The following is a 21,603-nucleotide window of genomic DNA, read 5'->3' as shown; positions in this document are numbered from 1 at the left end:
GTCTACAGAAGAGAATCAAGTTTATAAAACAAAAACCTTTTAACACATCTAGGTAATCCAAAGATGATACCAGGGGGACAAGAGGAAGGCTGTAATCCGTTACCAGGGGGACAAGAGGAAGTCTGTGGCCCATTACCAGGGAGACAAGAGGAAGGCTGTGGCCCAATTCCAGGGGGACAAGAGGAAGGCTGTGGCCCAGGACCAGGGGGATAAGAGGAAGGCTGTGGCCCAGGACCAGGGGGACAAGCTGTGGCCCAGGACCAGGGGACAAGAGAAAGTCTGTGGCTCAATATCAGGGGGACAAGAGGAAGGCTGTGGCCCAGCACCAGAGGAACAGGAGGAAGGCTGTGGCCCTGGTTGAGAACCATGGGTCTATCTGAATTGTCTACAGAAGAGAATCAAGTTTATAAAATAAAAACCTTTTAACACATCTAGGTGATCCAAAGACGATTACTTTTTTTTTTTTATTATTTATCAAAACTGAAAAAATCAAGTGTTTGCATTGTGTCCACTTACTGGGTCATCTGGGCGAAGCTTTTTCGATGGAGGCCCTCCATCCTCTGGATGTAACATGTAATAGAGTCGGACTTTGTTAGCGTGTTTCTTGCTCTGGAAAACAAAACAAAAAAAAAGAGTGGATTTTAGACGCCTGAAAACCTAAAAAGCAAAGCAGAGCATAAAGCACTTCTAATGCTGTAAAGTCTGAGATATTCACGAGTTTATCAGGAGAAGGAACATCTGTTTGCGGGTTTCTCAAGGTTGCCTTGTCATCCAGGCAGTGTGGCTGATTAATCATGTCATTTCGTTCCTCCCCAAAACTACACGGCGATGACACTTGCTATGTGGCGCTACAAGCATTATGTTTTTTTTTTTTCTCCCCGACCAGATGCATGCAAGCAGGCAGCGCTGGTAAGATGTAGGATAATGAACAATGATCGGTGAGTAGGAAAATAAAACACAGAGTGACTGGTGGTATTAGCACATCTAAGCTTGTCCTCTGTGCCTGCTGTACAAGTCTGATTAGTGCTTGCTCAGAGCAGCCTGCGAGCACAAGTGGCAGATATAAATAAATAAGCGAATGCAAATGCGCTCGAAATGAAACAAGAGGCATGAAAGGAAGACAAATATCAAAGAAGAAGAGGGGAAGATTCATAGGAAAGTTGAAGAAGAGCAGCTGGAAAAAAAGAAGACACGGGGAAAAAAAAGGAGAAGATGATCCAAAAAGTGCAGCAAGTGCTAATATTACATATATACAGTATATCAATGACAAGCAATCCACGGCAATAGGAAGATGTTGAGAACGCTGATCTGCTGCTTGTCCATTGCTTTTAACTTTTTTTTTTTTTTCAGAAATGTACAGTGCATCTGGAAATTATTCACTTTTTCCACATTTTGTAATGTTACAAATTAAATTCATTATTTTCCTCAAAATTCCTCAAACAATCCCCCCATAATGACAATGTGAAAGAAGTTGGTTTGAAATCGTTGCAAATTTGTTAAAAATAACAAACGAAAAAATCCCATGTACTGTACATAAATATTCACAGCCTTTGCCATGACACTCAAAATCAAGCTCAGGTGCATCCTGTTTCCACCGATCATCCTTGAGATGTTTCTAAAACTGGAGTGGAGAATTCAGTTGATGGACATGATTTGGAAAGGCACGCACCTGTCTATATAAGGTGCATGTCAGAGCACAAACCAAGCCATGAAGTCCAAGGAATTGTCTGTAGACCTCGGAGGCGGTATTGTATGGAGGCACAGATCTGGGGAAGGGTACAGAAATATTGCTGCAGCATTATATAGTTAGATAGTTTGTGAGGTCAAAAAAAGACATCAGTCCATCCAGTTCAACCTATGATGTGTGTGTGTGTTTGCTGTTAACCGTACATTGTATACCCCTGTATGTTGTACATTGTATACCCCTGTATGTTGTACATTGTATACCCCTGTATGTTGTACATTGTATACCCCTGTATGTTATACATTGTATACCCCTGTATGTTGTACATTGTATACCCCTGTATGTTGTACATTTTATACCCCTGTATGTTGTACATTGTATACCCCTGTATGTTGTGGTCTTTAAGGTGCCCATCTAATAGTTTTTTGAAACTATCGATGCTCCCTGCTGATACGACGGCTTGTGGAAGAGAATTTCACATCCTTACCGCTCTGACAGTGAAGAACCCCCTGCGTATTTTAAGGTTAAACCGTTTTTCCTCTAATTTTAGTGAGTGGCCACGTGTCTTATTGTATTCCCTTTCCCTAAAAAGTTTGTTCCTTATGCTAGGGTCACCAGTACAGTATTTGTACATTGATATCATATCCCCCCTCAGTCCTCTCTTCTCCAGAGAGAATAGGTTCAGTGCTTGTAGTCTTTCCTCATAGCTGATGTCCTCCATTCCCCTAATTATTTTTGTTGCCCTTCTCTGGACTCTCTCCAGTTCCAGCACATCCTTCCTGAGGACCGGTGCCCAGAACTGGACAGCATACTCCAGATGTGGCCGGACCAGAGTCTTGTAGAGAGGGAGAATGATCTCTTTATTTCTGGAGTGAATCCCCTTTTTTATACATGCCAGTATTCTGTTGGCTTTGCTTGCAGCCGCTTGGCATTGTATGCCACTGCCAAGCATGTTGTCCACCAGTACTGCCAGGTCCTTTTCCATCCTAGACTCACCCAGAGGCCCCCCCCCCCCCCCCCAGTGAGTAGCTTGCTTTCGTGCTTCTGATGCCCAAGTGCATTACTTTACATTTTTCAACATTAAACCTCATCTGCCATGTAGTTGCCCACCCCATAATTTTGTTCAGGTCCACTTGTAAGGTTTCCACATCCTGCATAGAAGATATTGGCATGCTTAGTTTATTATCATCTGCAAATACTGAGATTGTACTAGATATCCCCTCCTCTAGATCATTTATGAATAAATTAAACAGGATTGGTACCAGGACAGAACCTTGGGGGACCCCACTTTCCACACCGCCCAATCCGAGTACTCCCCATTAATCACCACCCTCTGGACTCTCCCCTGGAGCCAGTTCTCTATCCAGGTACTCAGCCTATGGTCCATACCTACATTCCTTAGTTTGAACAGTAAGCGTTTGTGGGGAACAGTGTCAAAGGCCTTTGCAAAGTCCAGATACACCACATCCACAGCAGCTCACTTCATCGTAGAAGGTTAATAGATTGGTTTGGCAAGAATGATTTTTCATGAATCCATGCTGATTACTACTAATAATACAGTTTTCATTACTAAAGTCTTGTATGTGGTCCCTTAACATCCCCTCCAAAATCTTGCAGACTACTGATGTTAGGCTGCCTGGCCTATAGTTACCCGGGATATATCTCGGCCCTTTTTTAAATGTTGGTACCACGTTTGCTTTTTTCCAATCAGCTGGCACCATACCCGTCTGTAGACTATCCCTAAAGATCAAGAATAATGGTCTGGCAATCACCTGGCTGAGCTCTTTAAGAACCCTCGGGTGCAAGCCATCCGGTCTCGGTGATTTATTTATGTTAAGTTTCTCTAGTTTAGTTCTAAGTCTATCTTCTGTTAGCCATGGTGGTACTTCGTGAGGTGTATTATTCAGTTTAGCATTACAAGCTGGGTTAGTGTAGCCCCCCGATTCTTTTGTGAAGACTGAAGAGAAGAAATTATTTAACACTTTCGCCTTTTCTCTGTCCTCTGTGGCCAAATTTCCTTTGTCGTCTTTTATGGGGCCAATGTGTTCTGGCCTCGCTTTCTTACAGTTTATCTACTTAAAGAATTTCTTGGGGTTCGTTTTACTCTCTTCCGCTATATGTCTCTCGTGTTCTATTTTAGACGCCTTGATTTCGCCTTTACATTTCTTATTACACTCTTTGTAATGCTTGAATGCTGCCAATGACCCCTCAGCCTTGTATTTTTTGAAGGCCTTTTCTTTAGTATTAATATGCATTTTTATGTTGGAGTTTATTTTAAATTTATTTACCTTTGAAATGCACTGGCCAATCCCTTTGTTAAGTATGCTCTTGAAGCACTCCCATTTTTCCTCTGTGTTCTTTGTTCCCAGGGTTCTATTCCATTTGATATTTTCTAACAGAGAGCGCAGTTTTGGGAAATTGGCTCTTTTGAAATTCTGTGTCCTTATATTACCCTTGTGTTTGCTATTACTGTAGTTATTACTGAAACTTATTGACCTATGGTCACTGTTTCCTAAGTTGCCCCGTATTTCTATATCTGTGATCAGGTCTGTATTGTTGGTAATCAGTCGGTCTAGTACCGCATTGTTTCTTGTCGGTGCATTCACCATCTGACCCATGAAATTGTCCTGCAAAACATTTAGGAACTGTCGAGCCTTGGCTGAATGCACGGTTCCTTCTGCCCAGTCTATATCTGGATAATTAAAGTCCCCCATTATAATGACATTTCCCATCCTTGCTGCCAATCCTATCTGTAAAAGGAGGTCCGCCTCCTCCTCCTCCTCCTCCCTCTGGTTGGGGGGCCTATAGCATACGCCCAATATTACCTTCCCTATAGTGCCTTCCCTTTTAAGTTCTACCCATAGGGATTCTGCCTCGTCCATAGCTCCATTATTAATATAATCCCTCATATTTACCTGTACACTGTTCTTAATATACAGACATACCCCTCCCCCTTTTTTACCTTCTCTATCCCTGCGATAAAGGGAATACCCCTGAATGGTCGCCATCCAATCATGAGAGCTGTCGAACCAAGTCTCTGTTATCCCCACAAAATCTAAGTCCTCCTCAAACATCAGCAGCTCCAGCTCTCCAATCTTGTTGGCCAGGCTTCTGGCATTGGTATACAAACCTCGTAATTTTGAACGGTTGCATACTATATCCTCGTTTGATGTTGTTTTTAAGCTGCTCTTGTGATTTTTTCCACATACCCACCTTGGATTTAGGTACTCTTAACACCCTACCACTAAAGTCCCATTTGTGCCCTATGAATCTTGCTCCCCGCTGGCTAATTCTACATCTGTACCCTCCCCCCCATCACCAATTTTAAAAGCCCCTCTAACCTTTTGGCCATCCTCTCACCCAGTACGGTTGCACCCTCCCCATTTAGGTGCAATCCGTCCCTACCAAAGAGCCGGTGGCCGAATGAGAAGCATTGAAGGTCCCAATGAGCACAGTGGTCTCCATCATCCGTAAATGGAAGAAGTTTGGAACCACCAGGACTCTTCCTACAGTGGGCCGCCCAGCCAAACTGAGCAATCGGGGGAGAAGGGCCTTAGTCAGGGAGGAGACCAAGAACCCGATGGTCACTCTGACAGAGCTCCAGCGTTTCTCTGTGGCGAGAGGAGAACCTTTCAGAAGAACAACCATCTCTGCAGCACTCCACCAATCAGGCCTGTATGGTAGAGTGGCCAGACGGAAGCCACTCCTCAGTAAAAGGCACATGACAGCCCACATGGAGTTTGCCAAAAGGCACTTGAAGGACTCTCAGACCATGAGAACCGAAATTCTCTGGTCTGATGAAACAAAGATTGAAATCTTTGGCCTGAATCGCAAGCGTCATGTCTGCAGAAAACCAGGTACTGCTCATCACCTGGCTAATAACATCCCTACAGTGAAGTATGGTGGTGGCAGCATCATGCTGTGGGGATGTTTTTCAGCGGCAGGAGCTAGGAGACTTGTCAGGATTGAGGGAAAGATGAATGCAGTAAATTACAGGGACATCCTTGATGAAAACCTGCTCCAGAGCACTCTGGGCCTCAGACTGGGGCGAAGGTTCATCTTCCAACAGGACAACGACCCTAAGCTCACAGCCAAGATAACAAAGGAGTGGCTACAGGACAACTCTGTGAATGTCCTTGAGTGGCCCAGCCAGAACCCAGACTTGAACCCGATTGAACATCTCTTTAGAAATCTGAAAATGGCTGTGCACCGACGCTCCCCATCCAACCTGATGGAGCTTGAGAAGTCCTGTAAGGAAGAATGTAAAAACTGCCTAATAATAGGTGTGCCAAGCTTGTAGTATCATACTCAAAAAGACTTGAGGCTGCAATTGGTGCCAAAGGGGCTTCACCAAAGTATTGGGCAAAGGGTGTGAATACTTATGTACATGGAGTTTTTTTTTAATTTTTTATTTTTATTACATTTGCAAAGATTACAAACTTTTTTTGCATTATGATTATGGGGGATTGTTTGTAGAATTCTGAAGAAAATAATGAATTTAATCCATTTCGGAATAAGGCGGTAACATAACAAAATGTGGAAAAAGTGAAGCGCTGTGAATACTTTCCAGATGCACGGTATACTGTATATAATATACTGTAAACCTAATCAATTAACTGCTCTTAAAAAATGTAAAGCTTTTCCTATATCTTTTTTAAAAAGTGCAATGAAATACCTGTCGATCCTGCCAAAAATCCATAAAAAAAACTCTGTTTGGATGCAGTGGTCTCTCTGCAACACACCCCCTGCCCCCCTCCCCCCTCACCCGTAACTTTATTAGGTACACCTGCTCAATTGCTTGGTAAAACAAGTTGCTAATTAGTCAATCACATGGCAGCAACTCATGACATTTAGGCATCTAGACGTGGTGAAGATGACTTGCTGAAGTACAAACCGAGCATCAAAATTGAAAAGAAAGGGGATTTAGGTGACTTTGAAACGTTCCCCGCTGAGAGAGAACGGTCAGCTGTTGTAAACACAGCTGACCGTTCTTCTCCCTGGAATCAGTGGCGGAGCCAGAGGGTTAGCTGGGGTGTCAATTGACACCCCAGAAAAAGTCCCTGCCACCCCTGTTGCCACCCCGATCCTGGCTGGCAGCGGAGAATCACAGGCAGTGGTGGGATGGGATCAGCCGGTTCGCAGAACCGGCTGATCCCTCTAAGCTGGCGGCCAGGGTCAGGGAGCAGCAAAGCAGTGCGTCCCGACTCCCGAAGCCGAGCCCGCCCATTCTGTGACAATAGCGAATGAAAATTCGCTATTGTCACATGGATCCTCCTCCGGCCAATCAGGGAGCGGGTCCTCCCGCTTCCTGATTGGCCGAATGGCAAACGCTGTGCCATTGGTCGAGGAGGCGCCGGCGGGAGGACTGAGAAGATGCAGGGAGCCGCGGACCGTCCGTGAGGTAAGTAAGCTGGTCTCACGGGGGGGACGCTGGCACTCTGCAATGATTGCGGGCAAATGCTGTGGCTGTCGCACTCTGCAATAATAATTGGGGGCATTGCTGTCGCACTCTGCAATAATAATTGGGGGCAAGGCTGTGGCACTCTGCAATAATAATTGGGGGCATTGCTGTCGCACTCTGCAATAATAATTGGGGGCATTGCTGTCGCACTCTGCAATAATAATTGGGGGCAAGGCTGTCGCACTCTGCAATAATAATTGGGGGCAAGGCTGTCGCACTCTGCAATAATCATTGGGGGCAAGGCTGTCGCACTCTGCAATAATAATTGGGGGCAAGGCTGTCGCACTCTGCAATAATCATTGGGGGCATTACTGTCGCACTCTGCAATAATAATTGGGGGCAAGGCTGTCGCACTCTGCAATAATAATTGGGGGCATTGTTGTCTCACTGCAATAATCATTGGGGGCATTGCTGTCTCACTGCAATAATCATTGGGGGCATTGCTGTCTCACTGTAATAATCATTGGGGGCATTGCTGTCTCACTGCAATAATCATTGGGGGCATTGCTGTCGCACTCTGCAATAATCATTGGTGGCAAACCTGTATCCTCTGATCACCACCACCTGTATCCTGTCTTTACTAGTAATGGCAGCGATCATTAGAGGGACTGCGACATTGCGGTGGACGAATCTGACACTAAATTACACTTTGTATATTGACCCCCCAAAATAATACCTAGCCACCCCTTTGCCACCCCTGTTTTAAAAGTCTAGCTCCGCCACTGCCTGGAATTATCACAGAGCCCATGTGATCCTTCTATATAGGAACACAGGCCTCTATGATAATTTCACAAGCCCCGCCCCCCCTACAGTTAGAATCACTACCTTAGGTACACATTTAACCCGTTGATCAACCACATCTGAACCTCTGCCCTGCCAGTGTCATTATTACAGTAACAGTGCATATTTTTAGCACTGATTACTGTAGTAATGTCATTGGTCCCCCCAAAAGTGTAAAAAATGTCAGTTAGGGGTCCGATCTGTCCGCCACAATGTCGCAGTCCCGCTAAAAATCGCAGATCGCCGCCATTACTAGTAAAAAAAAATCTTTGCCATAGTTAGTAGACGCGATAACTTTTGCACAAACCAAAATGCGCTTATTGGGATTTTTTTTTACGAAAAATATGTAGCAGAATACAAATTGGCCTAAAATGTTAAAAAATTTAGATTTTAAATTTTTTTTTTTTGGAAATATTATATAGCAGAAAATGAAAAATATTGTTTTTTTTTTTTTTTTTTCAGAATTGTCGCTTTATTTTTGTTTATAGCGCAAAAAAATAAAAATCGCAGAGGTGATCAAATACCCCCAAAAGAAAGCTCTATTTGTGGGGGGAAAAAAAGGACATCAATTGTATTTGAGTACAGCGTCGCACGACCTCACAATTGTCCGTTAAAATAACGCAGTGCCAAATCGCAAAATATGACCTGGTCATTAAGGGGGACAAATCTTCCGGTCCAGAAGTGGTTAATAAGCCTAAAACTCTTACAATGTTAATAAAACGTATTTTCTCTTACGTCCTCCGACAGTCGCCGCCTCTTCATATTCGTCACATATGGGGTATTAGACTTTGCTCCGAAGGAGTAGCTAGGCAACAGAATATGTTAACAATAAAGCTTTAACATATCCCACCCTCAAGGGGTGGTCCCCTCAGTCAATACCCTCCTACTTCCTGCAACCATATCTCAGTTTTAATGTCTAGCTTGTCAGGAGTGGCTGGCTCTCTCTGTGCTGGGACTTTTTGTCCCAGACTCTTTCTTCTTTTTAATATTTTGTTTGAGTTTTTTCTCTACCTTTACTTAGCTGTTATTTTTGTCAGCATTAGTTAGTTCTTCGGACGAAGAGGATCATGCGGACTGGGTCTCGGGCTGATCCCCCTGGTCGCAGGTCGTGGGTCAGTGGCTTCCCAGTCTGCCATCGAGCGTTCAGCCAGGTAACGCTCCTGGCACGGTGAACGACCCATCCCTGTTCGGTGCAGGGATGATTGGTGAGGTGGCTACCTCACCGGACGCTGTGCGGTTTCTGAACCGCCATTGTGTGCGTCTTGAATTGCGACTCTCCCTGCCTCATGTGCAGCGGCTTGTTCGCCTGTGCGGGTTCCCCACGCCATGTGAGGTAAGTGTATCTATGTGGGGACCTGTCTGTCTGGGGGGGTGTCAGTCTGAGACTGTGTAACCTGCCTCTATTCACACTGCTTGTCTCCCTATCTCTCGGCTGCATGCTGTGGGCTGCAAGGGGGGGGGGGGAGCTGTATGTGTGTGTCAGACTGGTCAGTGTGAGAAGCTGTGTGCTGTGGGGCATGTTTTTTTGGCATGTTGGGGCATATACAGCGATCGCTGCGGCGATCTAACATGTATCCATATAATGGGATAATATTGTGTGTGATTTTATGCACTGTGGAGCGGCGATTTCGGCGCCAAACGACGCCATTTTACCGGCGCCCGCTCGGGCCGCATGGTTTACATGCACGGCGGCCATTTTCTTGTAGCCTCCATAGGCTTACATAGAGCGCCCTGGCAGCATCACTTCCTCTCTCCTGGAAGCACCGATCGAGGCAGCAGCAGCAGCGGAGTCTCCTCAGGTTTTATCCTTCTATTCCTGTGTTCCATTGCCTGTATTCAGTCTGTATATTCCCTGTGGGGGTCTCATTGTGCCTGAGTGTGGTGCGGTGGGCTGCGCTTGCCGCGCTTGCTGTAAGGGGGCAGTTAACCCTTGGTTGTCTGGCATACAGGGGCAATGGATTCTCAGGAGGGCAAGTTTCCCACAGTATTGGTGGAAAGCCAGGGGACCGCTGTTTCCCCCCCAGGGGGGGATTTAGCCACTATTGTGGCTGGCCTTGCTGCACAGGTGCAAATGCTGGTGGCTGCTCAATCTACTAAACGGCCCAGAGTTGCTCTGTCCTCTGATTCTGAGGGTGAAGGTGATGGGGCTGTTCTGGCGGGGACCCCCCTATCGGGGTCCCGCTCCTCTCTTGATCTAGTGGGGTCTGAGGTAGAGGCTGAAGTTGAGGGGGTTGATAATTCTCCCCCTGGCTCGCCTGAAGAGCTTGCAATCATGGATGAGTTGATTGCTTCCATTAAGCAGACGCTACGTTTGCAGGACGAGGTGTGTCCCCCAGCTGCCTTGGCGGCTTATGGGACGCAGAGAAAACGCAGGACGCCGCAGGTTTTTCCCTGCAATGCTGATTTTCAGCGCGCTGTTAAGGACCAATGGCGCGATTTGCGCAAGCCTTTTGCGGTACCAAGTAAATTTAAGCTGCGTTATCCTTTCTCGCCTGCCACTGATGAACGGTGGTGTGTGCCTCCGCCAGTGGATCATGCTATTGCGGTTTTGAACAAAGCCACTGCGATCCCTGCAGAGGGATCCCCTGTTTTCCGTGATGCCACGGATAGGAGACTGGAGTCTCTTGCCCGTCATACTTATTCTGTTACGGGTTCTATGCTTAAGGTTCTGTTTGCTTCTCTCATGGCGGCCCAGGCGATCGCAAGTTGGACGCAGATGCTTAGGCGCGTCCTAGTGGCCGATTCGGCCTCGGCGGCGACCCTGGATATGGTGGATCAGATCCACCAGGGTGTCATGTATCTGTGTGATGCGGACCTGGACCTGATTCCGTTGGCCGCGCGTGTGCACAGCGTGGCGGTGTTGTCTCGCCGCCTGGTTTGGTTGAAATGTTGGTCGGTGGACCAATCTTCACGTAAAACCTTAGCCAATCTGCCTTATGATGGGTCTCGCCTTTTTTGGGGAGTCCCTGGATGTGTTGATTAAGGGGATTACCGGGGGTAAGAGCACTCTCTTGCCCCATTTCCCCAAGGCTAAGGGGGCTTCTGGGAAGAAGCATGCTCATTTTTGGCCCCCTCAGGGGTCCTTTCGTGCCTTTCGGCCGCACTACAAGGGCAAACCGTTCAAGGGCCAAGGCTCTCAGAAGAAGCCCTGGTCTGGGAAACAGAAGTCCGGTCAATCCGGACCTGCGGCCCATAACAGTTCGGCCTGAAGGGGCGCCCTCACCCAGTTTTGGGGTGGGGGGACGCTTGCTCGGTTTTCTTCAGCCCTGGTTGGCCCGTGTGAGGGACAGATGGGTTCTGGAAATCGTTCGATCTGGTTACAAGATCGAGTTTCTCTCTCGGCCGGAGAGCAGATTTTTTCCCTCAAATCTTCAACTGTCTCCAGAGCGCCTGCGGGATCTGCACCTGGCGGTGCGGGACCTGAGGGCTCAGGGAGTGGTGGTTCCGGTGCCTCATCGGGACAGATTTCGGGGGTTTTATTCCAATCTGTTCACCGTGCCCAGGAAGGAGGGCAAGGTTCGTCCGATTCTGGACTTGAAAGCTCTGAACCGCTCTGTGCGAGTTCGCAAGTTCCGCATGGAATCCCTGCGCTCGGTGGTGGCTGCCCTGGTTCCGGGGGAATTCATGGCCTCCATCGATTTGAAGGATGCGTACCTTCACATCCCCATATTCGAGGGTCATCAGAAGTACCTTCGATTTGCCATTGCGGAGGATCACTGCCAGTTTGTGGCGTTGCCCTTTGGGCTCGCCTCGGCTCCGCGGGTCTTCACCAAGGTGCTTGCACCGGTTCTGGCATTATTGAGAGCCCAGGGCATTTCTGTCCTGGGGTATCTGGACGACATTCTGGTTCGGTCTGCGACCAGACAGGGTCTGGAGAAGGACCTGTCTGTCACAATGCAAACTCTGCAGGAGTTCGGTTGGACGATAAATGTTCCAAAGTCGACACTGAGTCCGTCGGTTCGTCTCCCCTATCTGGGAATGATACTGGACTCGGTGCAGGCGAAGGTCTTCCTGCCGGAAGACAAACTCAGGACTCTTCAGGAGGAAGTCAGGTCCCTCAGGGACGTTCCACACTCGTCTCTGCGGACGGGTATGAGATGTCTGGGATTGATGGTCTCGGCCTTCGAGGCGATTCCTTTCGCGCAGTTTCACACGCGGGGTCTCCAAGCGGAGATCCTGTCCAGGTGGGACGGGCGACCTCAATCTCTGGATCTTCAGATCTCGTTGAGTCATCGCACCAGGGAAAACCTTCTGTGGTGGCTCCAGTCCCCGTTGGTGTCCGGGGGCAAGTCGTTTCGTCCGATCTCGTGGACGATAATCACCACGGATGCCAGCCTGTCGGGCTGGGGTGGTGTTCTGGGCGTTCTGTCCGCCCAGGGGACCTGGTCGGAGGGGGAGTCTTCCCTTCCGATCAACATTCTGGAATTGCGTGCGATAAGGCTCTGTCTTCATCGCTGGACGGACCGGCTGCAAGGCTGCCCGGTTCGGGTGCAGACGGACAATGCCACGGCGGTGGCCTACATCAACCACCAAGGGGGCACCAGGAGTGCCCGAGCGGCTCGAGAAGTGGCCGACATTCTGTCTTGGGCCGAGACTCATGTCCCGGCGATAACGGCGGTTCACATTCCGGGAGGGGAGAACTGGCAGGCGGACTATCTGAGTCGCCAGACCCTGGATCAGGGGGAATGGTCTCTCCACCCGGCTGTCTTCCAGATGTTGTGCGCGAAGTGGGGTCTTCCAGATGTGGACCTGTTCGCGTCTCGCCTCAACTACAAGGTGAAGAGGTTCGTGGCAAGGACGCGCGACCCTCGGGCAGACGCGTCGGACGCGTTAGTGGCCCCGTGGCATCAGTACAGGCTGATGTACGCGTTTCCACCGATTCAGTTGCTGTCCAGGTTCCTTCGCAGGTTGCACTCGGAACGCAGCACGGTGATTCTTGTGGCACCGGACTGGCCTCGCCGGTCCTGGTACGCAGACCTCGTGAATCTGGCGGTCGACGCTCCTTGGCGTCTGCCTCTTCGAGACGATCTACTGTCTCAAGGACCGATTTACCATCCTGCTTTACAGTCGCTGGCTTTGACGGCCTGGCTGTTGAGACCGAGGTCCTGAAGGAGAAGGGTCTCTCTCCAGAGGTCGTTCATACTTTGATCAACGCGAGGAAGTCTTCCTCGGGGAAGGTTTATTACCGTACTTGGAAGGCCTATTTTGCCTGGTGTGAGTCCAGGGGGTTTTCACCCCGCACGTACTCGGTTTCCCGTGTGCTGTCTTTCCTTCAGACGGGTGTCGATCAGCGTTTGGCGCTGGCTACGATTAAGGGTCAGGTGTCGGCGCTGGCCGTTCTGTTTCAACGTCCCGTGGCTTCCAACTCCTTGGTTGGCACTTTTATTCAGGGTGTGCGGCATCTGGTTCCTCCTAGAAGGGATCCTTTGCCCCCTTGGGACTTGAACCTAGTTCTATCTGTGTTACAACGTGCTCCTTTTGAACAGATCAGGGAGATCTCGTTGTCTATGTTGTCCAAAAAGGTCGCCTTTTTGGTGGCGATCACTTCGGCTCGCAGAGTGTCGGAACTGGCGGCTTTGTCCTGCAAGTCTCCGTACCTGGTTGTTCATTTGGATAAGGTGGTCTTGCGACCTAATCCTTCTTTTCTACCGAAACGAGTTTCGGAATTCCATCTTAACGAGGATATTGTTTTGCCTTCGTTGTGCACGAAGCCTAAACATCCGAAGGAGGTGGGATTGCACTCTCTGGATGTTGTTCGGGCGATAAGGGTTTACCTTAAATCGACTGAGTCTTTTCGTAAGACTGACTCCTTGTTTGTTCTTCCAGAGGGTCCTCGGAAGGGCATGGCGGCTTCCGCCTCTACCATTGCCAAATGGATCAGGCAGACCATTGAACAGGCCTTTGCCTTGCAGGGGAAGGTTCCCCCTGTGCCTGTGAAGGCGCACTCTACTAGATCACTGAGTACGTCTTGGGCCTGCCGTCATGGGGCTTCTGTAGCCCAGGTGTGTAAGGCGGCGACTTGGTCGACCGTACACACTTTCACAAAATTCTACAAAGTAGATGTTCAGGCATCGGCGGATGCTTCCTTTGGCCGCAAGGTTCTTAGTGCGGCTGTTCCATAGGGTCCCTTGTTGGGGACTCCTGGCTGTTGGGATAGTTTTTTTTTTAGTATCCCCTGGTTTTTTTGTCTTTTCCTGGGTTGTTGCTCCTGTTGAGCACTTATTTTTGCTGTTGCCCAGCTGGTTTCCTTCCTTTGGTAAGGTTCCTTTCTTTGATGTGGAGACTGCGTTGCCTTTCGGCGCGGATGCGCTTCCCACCCCTCATGTTTGCACTGCTTTGGGACGTCCCCATATGTGACGAATATGAAGAGGCGGCGACTGTCGGAGGACGTAAGAGAAAACGGAATTTTTGTAAAATCTTACCTGTAAAATTCCTTTCTCTGAGTCCTCCGACAGTCGCCGCCCCCGCCCCTCTTTTGGGGTTTGAATGTATACTCTACTGCTATTCCACTAAAACTGAGATATGGTTGCAGGAAGTAGGAGGGTATTGACTGAGGGGACCACCCCTTGAGGGTGGGATATGTTAAAGCTTTATTGTTAACATATTCTGTTGCCTAGCTACTCCTTCGGAGCAAAGTCTAATACCCCATATGTGACGAATATGAAGAGGCGGCGACTGTCGGAGGACTCAGAGAAAGGAATTTTACAGGTAAGATTTTACAAAAATTCCGTTGTTTGTGTGTAGGGATAAAAGAAGCCATTAATAGCTGTGGGCTAAAGACTTACATGGTGATTAATCAGGAGATGACTCACATGGAAGTTGTAATATTTTAACGTGTGTTACATTAGGAGGTGGTACATATTATTTGGTCTTTCCACTTAAGGACTGGGCCTATTTCTGAACCCCAAAAACATATCATACTTTTTTATGGCAGAGACCCTAGAGAATAAAATGGAGATTGTTGAAATATTTTATTAAAAAAATAAAAAAACAGCAAAGTTACGGTAGTCCAATTCTTTTCTAAAATGTGAAAGATAATGTTACACCGAGTAAATAGATACCCAACATGTCATGCTTTAAAATTGCGCACACTCGTATAATGGTGACAAACATTGGTACTTAAAAATCTCCATAGGCGACACTTTAAAAATTTCTACAGGTTACCAGTTTAGAGTTACAGAGGAGGACTAGGAGGGGAGGAGGGCTAGAATTATTGCTCTCGCTCTAACGATCGTGGCGATAACTCACATGTGTGGTTTGAACATCGTTTATATAAGTGGGTGTGACTTGCATATGTGTTTGCTTCTGCGTGCAAGCTCGGAGGGACGAGGAGCTTTACATTTTATTTAATTATTTATTTTTATTTTAGCTTTTATTTTTTATTTTTACACAGTAAAAAATGTTTTTTTGATCACTTTTATTCCTATTACAAGGAATGTAAACATCCCTTGTAATAGAAATAAGCATGAGGACCTCTTTAATGTGAGATCTGGGGTCAAAAAGATCTCACACCTCACATCTACACTAAAAAGAAAAAGAAAAAAAAAATCTTTTTTTTCCCCATGAAACAAAAAAGGCCCTTCAAGGCTGTTGGGAGAAAGTGAAGTATGATGTTGCTCCGGTCCTCCAAGGCCATAGAGTGGAGTGGGGGGCAGCATACCCTCACTTGACTTCCTGCCTAGGAGGGGAAAGGATAAGATTGTTTTCCCCACTACCGTCGGATCCGGTAAGCAGGGAAAATGACCGGGAAGCAACTGGGGGGGCACCTCTTTTTTTCGGGCGACATGCGGCAGGAGGCGGGGACATCTTTTCCCGCCACTTCTAATCCAGCTGCTAATAAGCCGCTCTGACCACTTTCATGAGAAAGCAAGCCACCAACTGATGATAAAAATAAAAAAAAATGATGGGGTTATGCCTGACCACCAAGTAAACCACTAGCAAACCGCAACATATATATATATATATATATATATATATACAGTGCCTTGCGAAAGTATTCGGCCCCCTTGAACTTTGTGACCTTTTGCCACATTTCAGGCTTCAAACATAAAGATATAAAACTGTAATTTTTTGTGAAGAATCAACAAGTGGGACACAATCATGAAGTGGAACGAAATTTATTGGATATTTCAAACTTTTTTAACCACTTAAGCCCCGGAGGATTTGGCTGCTAAACGACCAGGGGGTATTTTGCGATTCGGCACTGCGTGACTTTAACGGACAATTGCGCGGTCGTGCGACGCTGTACCTAAACGAATTTGGCATCCTTTTTTTCCCACAAACAGAGCTTTCTTTTGGCGGTATTTGATCACCTGTGCGATTTTTTGATCACGCGCTATAAACAAAAAAAGAGCGTCAATTTTGCAAAAATAGCAATATTTTTCCCTTTTTTTTATATGAAATTCCCCCCCCCCCCCAAAAAAATGTAAAAATCCAAATTTTTTAACATTTTCGGCCAATTTGTTTTATGCTACCTATGTTTGGTAAAAAAAATCGCAAAAAGCGTATTTTGATTGGTTTGCGCAAAAGTTATTGCGTTTACTGACTAAGGGAAAGATTTTTGTCATTTTTGTTGTTTTTTTTTTAACGCGTAATGGCGGCGATCTGCGATTTTTTTTGCGGTACTGCGACATTGCGGCGGACAGATCGGACCCTTGACTGACATTTTTGACACTTTTGAGGTTACCAGTGACATTTCTACAGTAATCAGTGCTATATATATGCACTGTTACTGTAAAAATACACTGGTAGTGAAGGGGTTAACTTTATTTGAGAGGGAGGGGCTGTGTGTGTCCCTAGGGGCGTGATTCTTACTGTGATTGGCTGTGGCTTCAGCTGTATGCAGAGTGATCAACGGATCTACATAGTAGATCCATATGATCAGCTCTCATACAGAGGGGAGAATGACAGGCAGCTTGTTTACACAAGCTGCCTGACTTTCTCCCTCTCCCCCGCCGATCGCAGAGTGGCCGGCGGACATCGGGTCCGCCGGTCACACGCGCGGGGGGGTCCGTGACCACGCGGGAGCGCGCCTCCGGTGGCGCCGCTCGCTCCCTAGACCCTCACAAGCTAGTGACGTAGCCCTATGTCACTTTGCCTGTGAGGGCCGACCGCCGCACGCCGACGTAGATCGGCGTGCGGCGGTCGGCAAGTGGTTAACAAATAAAAAACTGAAAAATTGGGTGTGCAAAATTATTCAGCCCCTTTACTTTCAGTGCAGTAAACTCTCTCCAGAAGTTCAGTGAGGATCTCTGAATGATCCAATGTTGACCTAAATGACTAATGATGATAAATAGAATCCACCTGTGTGTAATCAAGTCTCCGTATAAATGCAACTGCACTGTGATAGTCTCAGAGGTTCGTTTAAAGCGCAGAGAGCATCATGAAGAACAAGGAACACACCAGGCAGGTCCGAGATACTGTTGTGGAGAAGTTTAAAGCCGGATTTGGATACAAAAAGATTTCCCAAGCTTTAAACATCCCAAGGAACACTGCGCAAGCGATAATATTGAAATGGAAGGAGTATCAGACCACTGCAAATCTACGAAGACCTGGCCGTCCCTCTAAACTTTCAGCTCATACAAGGAGAAGACTGATCAGAGATGCAGCCAAGAGGCCCATGATCACTCTGGATGAACTGCAGAGATCTACAGCTGAGGTGGGAGACTCTGTCCATAGGACAACAATCAGTCGTATACTGCACAAATCTGGCCTTTATGGAAGAGTGGCAAGAAGAAAGCCATTTCTTAAAGATATCCATAAAAAGTGTCGTTTAAAGTTTGTCACAAGCCACCTGGGAAACACCAAACATGTGGAAGAAGGTGCTCTGGTCAGATGAAACCAAAATCAAACTTTTTGGCAACAATGCAAAATGTTATGTTTGGCGTAAAAGCAACACAGTTACATAGTTACATAGTTAGTGAGGTTGAAAAAAGACATCAGTCCATCCCGTTCAACCTATGATGTGTGTGTGTGTTTGCTGTTAACCGAATATTGTATACCCCTGTATGTTGTGGTCTCTAAGGTGCCCATCTAATAGTTTTTTGAAACTATCAATGCTTCCTGCTGATACCACTGCTTGTGGAAGAGAATTCCACATCCTTACCGCTCTTACAGTGAAGAACCCCTTACGCATTTTAAGGTTAAACCGCCTTTCCTCTAGTTTTAGTGAGTGGCCACGTGTCTTATTGTATTCCCTTACTCTGAATAGTTTGTTCCTTATGCTAGGGTCGCCAGTACAGTATTTGTACATTGATATCATATCCCCCCTCAATCGTCTCTTCTCCAGAGAGAATAAGTTCAGTGCTTGTAGTCTTTCCTCATAGCTGATGTCCTCCATTCCCCTAATTATTTTTGTTGCCCTCCTCTGGACTCTTTCCAATTCCAGCACATCCTTCCTGAGGACCGGTGCCCAGAACTGGACAGCATACTCCAGATGTGGCCAGACCAGAGTCTTGTAGAGTGGGAGAATAATCTCCTTATTTCTGGAGTGAATCCCTTTTTTATACATCCCAGTATTCTGTTGGCTTTGCTTGCAGCGGCTTGGCATTGCATGCCACTGCCAAGCCTGATGTCTACCAGTACCCCCAAGTCTTTTTCCATCCTAGACTCACCCAGAGGTTCCCCCCCTAGTGAGTAGCTCATCACCCTGAACAAACCATCCCCACTGTCAAACATGGTGGTGGCAGCATCATGGTTTGGGCCTGCTTTTCTTCAGCAGGGACAGGGAAGATGGTTAAAATTGATGTGAAGATGGATGGAGCCAAATACAGGACCATTCTGGAAGAAAACCTGATGGAGTCTGCAAAAGACCTGAGACTGGGACGGAGATTTGTCTTCCAACAAGACAATGATCCAAAACATAAAGCAAAATCTACAATGGAATGGTTCACAAATAAACATATCCAGGTGTTAGAATGGCCAAGTCAAAGTCCAGACCTGAATCCAATCGAGAATCTGTGGAAAGAACTGAAAACTGCTGTTTACAAACGCTCTCCATCCAACCTCACTGAGCTCGAGCCGTTTTTCAAGGAGGAATGGGCAAAAATGTCAGTCTCTCGATGTGCAAAACTGATAGAGACATACCCCAAGCGACTTACAGCTGTAATCGCAGCAAAAGGTGGCGCTACAAAGTATTAACTTAAGGGGGCTGAAAATTTTTGAACGCCCAATTTTTACGTTTTTTATTTGTTGAAAAAGTTTGAAATATCCAATAAATTTCGTTCCACTTCATGATTGTGTCCCACTTGTTGTTGATTCTTCACAAAAAATTACAGTTTTATATCTTTATGTTTGAAGCCTGAAATGTGGCAAAAGGTCGCAAAGTTTAAGGGGGCCGAATACTTTCGCAAGGCACTGTGTATATTATATATATATATATATATATATATAAACCTATTGTGGTCGGCAAATGGTTAAAACATGACATAATTGGTATGTAATTATTTTGGTATGTTACCAAACAATTTGGTATTATGTTTTTGCGCATTAAAATTCATTAAAGTGTATTGTTCCAAAAAAATCTGTGTTTGAAAAACCACTGTGCAAATATCGTGTGGCATAACAGTTTGCAAAGACCATCATATTTGTCTTTAAGGCAGGGGTCTCCAAACTTTCTGAACAAAGGGCCAGTTTTCAGTCCTTTAGATTTTCAGGGGGCCGGACTGTGGCCAGTGGGAGTGGAAAATGCCCTGATATCAGTGGGAGTAAAGAATGCCCCCTCATTAGTTTTAGTGGTAGGAATAGTGCCCCATCATTGGTGTCAGTGGGAGGAATAGTGCCCCATCATTGGTATCAGTGATACCAATATGGTAGTGCCCATCATTGGTGCCAGTGGGGGGAATAGTGTCCCATCATTGGTATCCGTGAGAGAAATAGTGCCCCATCATTGGCGTCAGTATGAGGAATAGTGTCCCATCATTGGTATCAGTGGGAGGAATAGTACCCCATCATTGGGGTCAGAAGGAGGAATAGTACCCCATCATTGGTGTCAGTGGGTGGAATAGTGCCCCATCATTGGTGTCAGTGGGAGGAATAGTGCCCCATCATTGGTGTCAGTGGGAGGAATAGTGCCCCATCATTGCTGTCAGTGGGAGGAGTAGTTTCCCACATTCAGCTTCGGGTGTGGCTGCAGGAAGGTTCTCTGGCTGTGTGTCTGCTCCAGGTGATTTCTGGGAGAAGGGAAGTTCGGTAAAATCTCTCCCAGCCCTGCTGGCCCCTATCTGGAGAGGCCATGCAGGCCAGCAGGGCCTCTCCTGCTGGAAGCTCTGAACCATCCCCTGGGCAGCTGGATGACATATCTGCTCCTGGACAAGCCATGGCTGGGGATCTCTCTGCCCCTGGTGAGGATGAGGATACCGAGTCCATTCGGGAGCGAGTGGTGGCCGGGATCAAGGTCCTGAATAGGGAGAGAGACCAGCTTTACAAATTGAGAGCGGAGTTGAAGCGTCTGCGAAAGCAACGTGAAGGTTTGCACAGCCGCAGCCGTGGATCTATGGATTCGGAAATCCAGTTGGCAAAGGTCCGGGTTCAACACCAGGAAACCATTGTGGCCATGATGGAAGGTAAAGAGGGGCCCTTTAAGGAAAAGTTTTGCAATGACCGGAGATTTGCAAGGATGGCAAAGATGGAGGAGGGGACCCCCGGTTCTGACCCCCTGACTCCCCAAGGTGAGGTAAGCAGCCCATTGCCTTCTCAGGGCTCAGGTGGCATGCTGACAGTGATCCAGGCAGTGGAGTCTCCATTACAGGCGGATCAGCTGGTGTTTGGTGAGGAGAACTTTCCTGATAATGTGCCTGATAAGGTAAAGCCTAGCAAGTCACAAGTGACTGATAAAACTATTTTTGTGCCATTTAACACCTTGGCTAATGCGGATGTTTTGCCCAATGACACCCAGGCTGGTAATTTCATATCCAGCAATATTTCAGCAGCTGATGTTTCCTTGCAGGAAAAACTGCGTTTAAAAAATGACATTGCAGCAAAGGAACTACAAGAGCCAGAGCAACCAATTAACCCCCCTTTTGCTGAGTCAAAGGCTGTTTGTCCAGTCACAGCTGCTGTCTCTATACTGCAGCATCAGGCCACCTGTGGTACTACAGCAGAAACTGTGATAGTGAATGGTGATTGTTCTGACATTTCTTCCAACACAGCTGTTCTGAATAATCCTACTAATGTTTGTTTAATAGACAATCCTGCTGGCTCAGTACAAGAAGTTAATAATAAGGATAATAATAATAATGTACCAGCTAAAGTTACACCAGTGTGGGGTCTTGGCCCTGATAAGCCTTCTTTTGCTCAGGTGGTACGCTCTGCTCCTGGTAATATTATTAGGCCAGGGCTGCAGCCAATGAGGAACCCTGCTTCCAGGCAGAGATTAACACCACAAACTGCCACTTTGAGCACCCCTGGTTCCGGTCTTGGGTCTCTGGCTTCTGCTGGGGGTCCAAGACGTAATGTCGTTATACTTAAATGGGAAGGTGGTGCAGTCTCTCCAGCACGGCGTGTTGTGGTGGATATGATTTTGGAGATGGGCTTTGGGGCGAATGACCTTTATGCCCTAATACACGTAGCTGGGAGCCGGGAGTACACAATCAGCTTCACCAGGCCAGAGGGTCTTGACCTGTTCTGGGAACGATATGAAGCTCGGTGCAGGTCAAGACCCGAATGGGAAGATCTGGCA

The 21,603-nt window shown here is 47.0% G+C and overlaps 1 protein-coding gene across 1 annotated transcript in view; it reads right to left on the bottom strand.

Annotated features, from left to right (window-relative positions):
* The window catches only part of ZMAT4 (zinc finger matrin-type 4), an 866,722-nt gene that overhangs the window by 645,072 nt on the left and 200,047 nt on the right, over positions 1–21,603 (bottom strand). The window contains exon 3 of the mRNA XM_082267441.1: positions 517–609. Coding sequence (XP_082123567.1) covers positions 517–609 — 93 coding nt within the window. The remainder of the gene's footprint in view (positions 1–516; positions 610–21,603) is intronic.

Source organism: Pelophylax lessonae, assembly GCF_965119305.1.
Source record: "Pelophylax lessonae genome assembly, chromosome: 9".
In the NCBI taxonomy this organism is placed as follows: domain Eukaryota; kingdom Metazoa; phylum Chordata; class Amphibia; order Anura; family Ranidae; genus Pelophylax; species Pelophylax lessonae.
This window is presented reverse-complemented; position numbering and strand designations above follow the sequence as displayed.